Here is a 6,900-nt window from a genome sequence, read left to right as displayed (position 1 = left end):
TTTTATCAGGTTTCAAAATTAATGAGATAACAGCCTTGTTCCACGAAAGAGGAATGCTATTGCCATGTTCAAAAATCCCCCCAAACAGATCTGTCAAAACTGGGATTATTGAATCCCCTAATGCCTTATATACCTCCACTGGGATATCATCCGGACCTGGAGCAGTCCCGGTCTTACTGCTATTCAGAATTCTCCTAATTTCCTCTGGCGTGATTGGGGCATTCAGTGCTTCCCTCTCCTGCGATGATATACATAAAGATATATCAGACCCCATCCAATCCGACTCCATATCTTCTCCCACCTCTAACTCCTCCGAGTACAATTGTGTAAAGAAGTTTTGAAAAGCAAATTCTATTGCTGCATCGTCCGTTCTTCTTTCTCCTGACTGCTCCATTTCAATCTCCTTAATATAGTTCCTTACTCGATCTGCTTTACCTTTCCAGGCTAACAACTTCCCAGCATTTTCCCCATACTCAAAATGAGCCAATTTGCTTGCCTCCCATTTCCTTTGAATTCTTCCCTGTAATACCTTCTCCAACTGTCTTCTCAACCCATCCAATCTAGCCCTCAAAGCCTCTGTCTCACCTGATTCTATCATTTCAACTTTATACTTCCGCATTTCCTGCTCTACCAAATTAATTTCATTTCTAAACACTTTACGCTTCTGAATAGAGATATTCGTAATCTCCCCCCTAATAACGGCTTTAAACGTATCCCATACTACTGATGTTGGGGCGGACCCTATATTTACACTAAAAAAGAATTCTGATTCCCTACGCAATTGCGTCACCACCTCCTGATCCAGTAATAAAGAACAGTCAATAGTCCACCGATTACTAAATATTCTCTGCGGAAAACTCATATCTAGCACAACCACGGAATGGTCCGAAAAAGTGAGAGGGCAAATACACTATCTTTTTCACAACCTCTCTCAAACATAAATCTAATAAGAAATAATCAATTTGAGAGGCATGCCTGTATTTCTTATTAAAAAAAGAAAAATCCCTGCTATTCCCCACCCTTTGTCTCCAAATATCGCACAAACCAAATTCTTTCATCATCCTCCTTAAATATTGTTGCAATTTGGGCGTGCCTCGCGACTTACACTTATGCCTATCCAGCTCATTATCTAACACAACATTAAAATCACCCATCAATCAATCAATCAATCATTAGATTTATAAAGCGCGCTATGTACCCGTTAGGGTTTCGAGGTGCTAAGTGGAGGGGGGGTAGCTGCTATCGTTCGAAGAGCCATGTCTTGAGGAGTCTCCTGAAGGTGAGGAGGTCCTGGGTCTGGCGTAGTGAGGTCGGGAGTGAGTTCCAGGTCTTGGTGGCGAGGTAGGAGAAGGATCTGCTGCCAGAGGTCTTGCGCTGGATTCGGGGGACGATGGCGAGGGCAAGGTTGGCAGAGCGTAGTTGGCGTGAGGGAACGTAGAAGTTGAGTCTGGTGTTCAGGTAGGTGGGTCCGGTGTCGTGTAGTGCCTTGTGTGCGTGGGTGAGTAGTTTAAAGGTGATCCTCTTGTTCACGGGGAGCCAGTGGAGGTCCTTCAGGTGGTGGGAGATGTGACATCGGCGGGGTATGTCGAGGATCAGGCTGGCGGATGCGTTCTGGATGCGTTGGAGTCGTTGGATGTCTTTAGTTGGGATGCCTGTGTAGAGTGCGTTGCCGTAGTCGAGTCTGCTACTGACGAGGGCTTGGGTCACCGTCTTTCTGGTTCCTGTTGGAATCCACTTGAAGATTCTGCGGAGCATGCGGAGGGTGTTGAAACAGGAGGAGGAGACTGCGTTGACCTGTTTGGACATTGTGAGAGCGGAGTCGAGGATGAAGCCGAGGTTTCGTGCGTGGCTGGCTGGGGTGGGTGGGGGGCCCAGGGCGGTGGGCCACCAAGAGTCGTTTCAGGCCGAGGGGGAGCGGCCGAGGATGAGGACTTCCGTCTTGTTGGAGTTTAGTTTCAGACGGCTGTTGCTCATCCACTCGGTGATGGATTTCAGTCCCTCGTGGAGGTTGGCTTTGGCGGTGTGAGGATCTTTGGTCAGGGAGAGGACGAGCTGGGTGTCGTCGGCGTAGGAGAGGATGCTGAGGTCGTGCTGATGGGCCAGTTGTGCGAGGGGGGCCATGTAGACGTTGAACATCGGTCTCTCTATCTTCCGATCGTGAGAACCTACAGCAGCTGCTCGCCATGTCTGGACGCGGAAAGCAAGGAGGCAAGGCCCGCGCTAAGGCCAAGACACGCTCTTCCAGAGCTGGACTCCAGTTCCCTGTGGGCCGTGTGCACAGGCTCCTCCGAAAGGGAAGCTACGCCAAGCGGGTCGGCGCCGGTGCCCCTGTCTATCTGGCTGCAGTCCTGGATTACCTGACGGCCGAGATCCTCGAGCTGGCTGGCAACGCGGCCCGGGACAACAAGAAGACCCGCATCATCCCCAGGCACCTCCAGCTCACCATCCGCAACGACGAGGAGCTCAACAAGCTGCTGGGCAGAGTTACCATCGCCCAGGGAGGCGTTCTGCCAAACATCCAGGCCGTGCTGCTGCCCAAGAAAACCGAGAGCCACAAGGCTGGGGGCAAAGCAAGCAAGTGAAGCGCCGCAGCCTCACTTACAAACCACCTTATAAATACATTATAAACACATGCCCACCCATCAAAATGACCGGGTCTGAGAATTCAAGAAGCTGAGAAAAAAGACACCTAAGAGGTTCTATATCATCGCAATTAGGGCCGTAGTACCATACTTAAACAAAATTACGACCATAAAACTGTACTTTAACTACCACCCACCGCCCGCTGTATATGATCTTTCCTCCAAAATTACTACATTTCCCTGCCGTGACTGTTTAAATAGAATAGCCACACCTTTAGTATGATAATTGTGCTCTGTACATACAAATGCTTGAACCCACCTCAGCTTTTCGATTACGCTGATACACTCCGCCTTTGTTAAATGTGTTTCCTGCAAGACTAAAATTTGTGCAGTAGAATCATGCAAATACTGTAATATTCGATCCCTTCTTCCTCTCGTCCTCAGACCATTAACATTCCAAGAAAGAATTTGCAGTGATGTGCTCCTAGTCCCCTGGTCTCTCTCCCTGCTAGCTATCTCTCAAATCTTGCAGAACAAATAACCAGGTTGAACGAGGCACTTTTTTGTTTTTTTTTGTTTTTTGTTTTTTTAAAGTCTCCCCCCTCCATCCCCCACCCTACCCAACCCCCCCACTCACATTCCCCCACTACCCCACCCGTGGAGAACCCCCCCATATAAGGACCATATTGGTCCAATTTTTAGAAGGCCCCCGCATTCCTGGGAGATTTAACTTAGAAAACCACTAAAACAACGCTATTTTACGGTCTGCCCACCTTTAACTACCTTCAATAATTCATCCGCATCAGTCGTATCTCTAATATTGTACATTTTGTTGTTGTACATAACCCGGAGAAAGGCTGGAAATTTCAACTGAGCCGAGACCCCCAGAGACTTAAAAATCTCCGAACGCTTCCCGAGCTCCTACTGCCTGTCCATAGTAGACCCAGATAAATCAGACCTAATCTCAAAGACAACATCATTCAATTTTAAAGATTTTTGTATCAACGCTCTAGATAAGATCTTTTCTTTCATCTGATATGTCAAAAAATGTATCAAAATTCTCAGAGGTTTACTACTATTCATCCTCATCCTAAAAGGGTCCCGATATGCACTCTGAATATCCTTTCCGATCTCCTCCTCATCTTCCTCCAGTCCCACTGCCGATTTAATTAGCGAAACCATAAAAGCCTTGAGATCGTTGCCTTCTGTGACTTCTGGCACTTTCAAAAGTTTTAAGTTATTTCTTCTTGAGTAATTTTCCAATTGCTCAACCCTATTTTTTAATACCTGCTCATTTCCCTTCAATGCATCAATCTCAGCCTGATGTTGAGCCAATTCCTCCTTCATACCACCCATAGTCTCTTCAAGGGCCTGAGTTCTCTCCATTAAGCCATCAATCTTTCTTTCTAACACTGCGCAAACCTCTCTTATCTCCCCTTGGTTTACTTCTGAATTCGCAAAGCCTCTCTTTACGTCCTCAGAAATGGACAAAATCAGTGCCTCCAATGAGGAGCTCTGAGAAAGAGAGGAGGCAGGAACGGCTTGAGAAGATTCTTCAACAACAACCGTAGGTAAAGGGTCTTGTAACTCTGAGGCCACTGTGGTTAAGCTCTGAGGTTGAGGGGGGGCCAACTGCTCCTTACCCGACAGCGACGGGGGGAAGTGTCTTCTCCAGCCCTACTCCCTCTTTGATTCCTCCATTAGCTTGGGACAACGCAACCGTACTGTTGTCCGCCAGCTCCCTACCCTCACCAAAGGCATCCGCCGGCTGTGAGGTAGAAGCCTCCATTACTGCTCTAACCTGATCGGGGGTAAGCTTGACTACTTCCGGTCTCACCTTAAAAAAAGACCTCAAGGAGGGAGTTAACTTATCTCTCCCCTTAAGCTTACTTTCCCCCTCCTTCCTCGCAGCGCTCCTTCCTCCTTCACCTGATTTAGTGGAAAACCTTTTCTTGCTTAAGCCCCCCTCATCCCCCAGCACCAATTCAAATTTGTCCACCTGAGGCTGGCCAGTCCCCTCCACACTTGTTGAACAAAAAGGGGGAGGGGGGTATCATCATCCCCCCCCCCCCCACTTTGCCTCACCATTCTTTGCCTGGTCCCCTTTTCAGAAATACCGTTAGGCAGTGCTCCTTGCCTCGCCTTCCTTATAGCCTCGCCGGTGGAGCCGCTAGTGTAGCTGCTGCTGCTATTCCCCCGAAGGGAAATACGCTCTGCTCCTCTCCGTGTTTGGCGCAACTCCAGCGCGGCACAGCACGACAGCGCAGCCCCAGCTGCTCTCCACTTTTCCTCCGGTCTGAGGAACTGCGGTGCGCACATCTGTGTGCCCACCGCCGCCGCAGTTCGACCGGCAGCACCGTTTCGCCACACCCCCCAGGAACCGGAACCGGAAGCGTCCTAGCGCGCTGCCAGTATGACGCAGCCCGCCATGTTCTCCTCCCTGTCCAGCTAAAAAAATAAAAAAAACATTACAGGCTTGCCCCGAGGAGGCGCAGACACAGGCGAGGACTAGGTGGGATCCAGTCATGCCCACACCATTGACTCAGCGCGAATGGATCACAGCACTTACCTCCACACTCGAGGTGTCACGTAACTCCCGTTTTTGGTGCACACAATTTAATTACCTACACCCGACTTACTTAACCCCAACTAGGCTTATGTGCATGTTCCCACAGTCTGCCCCAGAGTGTCCTAGATGCGGGGACTCAGAAGCTGATTTTCTCCATATGACATGGAGCTGCCCCCCCCAGTACTCCGCACGTGGCACGATGTCACAACTCAGACGGCTGTCTGGTCGGGATTATCTCTATTCCCTACACCCGAATCCTGCCTGCTGTGTGGACCTTGCGTTCATTTTATTTAAACTTCTCATAGCGACACAGTGGAAGTCACTGAGTGCCCCAGACATACATCGCTGGTCAACAGAATTGTTACATTGGGCAAGAGCAGAGGCGCAGGTATTAGGCACCCTCCGCGACAGAGGGGTGATGGTCAAGGGGGTGGACACATGGGACTCCTTCATTGATCAACTGGAAAATAAGGATGATACCCGTCCACCCTGAATTGCAGCCTCTATGTTCATACATAAATGCACACATATATGGAGGTGGTCATGGGGCCCTGGGCCTTGGGTTGGAATGTTTAATTAGTCGTCTTGATGCTGCACAGGCCTGCCCCTGCACTTTGCGCGCTTGGAACAGTGACACGGATGAGACCGCCCTTCCCGGGTGAAACCGCCCTTGCAATAGACCCCACACATGCAGGCACAGCGGATGTGACTGTTGGGTCGCTTCGTGTGGTTGGAGTTTCCCTCTGGGTTGTCCCACGCGTGCTATATACTGCTGCCTTCTGCCCTTCCTGTGTGGCCGCTCGCCCCTCTCTCTCTCCTTCCTCGTTTCCCTTCTCTCCTCAAAATCACCCCAGCCTGTTACTGGGCCACCAGCAAGCAGCTCTGATTCTCCTATTTCGGTTGTGCTTCACTGTATCTTTCTTCACTTTCAAGTTTTCGTTATTAAGATCTGTTTATGTACAGTGAGATATGGCATGATGCTCTAATGTCAGGAATGTTGGCATTGTAATTGGTCATATATCCGGATTGCTGTAAGGAATTTGATAAACTTAATAAACAGATTAAAAAAAAAAGCATGGTAATAGGATATCCCATCTCCTCTTGGGGTTTTTCAGGGAGACCTGTAATCATTCCAGTCATGGTTTTATTGAATCTTTCAACTAAACAATTTCGTTTTGGGTGATATGGGGTAGTGAACTTATCAGTCACTCCAAATTCATTACCCCTGGCTTTGAGGTATGAAGACATGAAGTTACAATCTCTTTCTGATACCACCTCCTTAGGGAAGCCCACTCTAGTAAAAATACTAAGTAGGAACCTAGTCACTGCTTGGGAATTAGTAGTCCTAAGGGGTATAGCTTTAGGATACTTGGTTCATGATCTACTACCACCAGTATAAATCTGTTCCCTGATAGTTTTGGAAGGTCTAGGGGACCAACAACATTAACGCCTACCCTTTCAAAGGGAACCCCAACCACTGGAAGTGGAATTATGAGGGACTTTGGGTGGCCATCTGTCTTGCCACAGGCTTGACATGTGATACAGGAGCTACGAAACTCCTTCACCTTCTGGGACATACCTGGCGCGTAGAAGTGAGGTACAGCCCTACTCCATGTTTTGGTCTCGCCACGATGCCCAGCTAAGGGGATGTCATGAGCCAAAGTGAGAAAGAACTCTCTGTACATTTGAGGCTCTACCACTCTGCAAGTGACACCAGGTTTGGGGTCTCAATAGGTTCTGTGGGAGCCA

The 6,900-nt window shown here is 48.9% G+C and overlaps 1 protein-coding gene across 1 annotated transcript; it reads left to right on the top strand.

Annotated features, from left to right (window-relative positions):
- Positions 1-2,183: 2,183 nt before the first annotated feature.
- LOC138259721 (histone H2A type 2-C-like) lies at positions 2,184-2,582 on the top strand. Its single transcript, XM_069207616.1, has one exon. The coding sequence runs from the start codon at positions 2,184-2,186 to the stop codon at positions 2,580-2,582; it is 399 nt and encodes a 132-aa protein (XP_069063717.1).
- Positions 2,583-6,900: the final 4,318 nt, after the last annotated feature.

The sequence above is a fragment of the Pleurodeles waltl genome, chromosome 9, assembly GCF_031143425.1.
Source record: "Pleurodeles waltl isolate 20211129_DDA chromosome 9, aPleWal1.hap1.20221129, whole genome shotgun sequence".
NCBI lineage: Eukaryota > Metazoa > Chordata > Amphibia > Caudata > Salamandridae > Pleurodeles > Pleurodeles waltl.
This window is presented reverse-complemented; position numbering and strand designations above follow the sequence as displayed.

Bases quoted from the DNA above. Each gene is read 5' to 3' on its own strand.
- LOC138259721 (XM_069207616.1), top strand. From the start codon at position 2,184: ATGTCTGGACGCGGAAAGCAAGGAGGCAAGGCCCGCGCTAAGGCCAAG.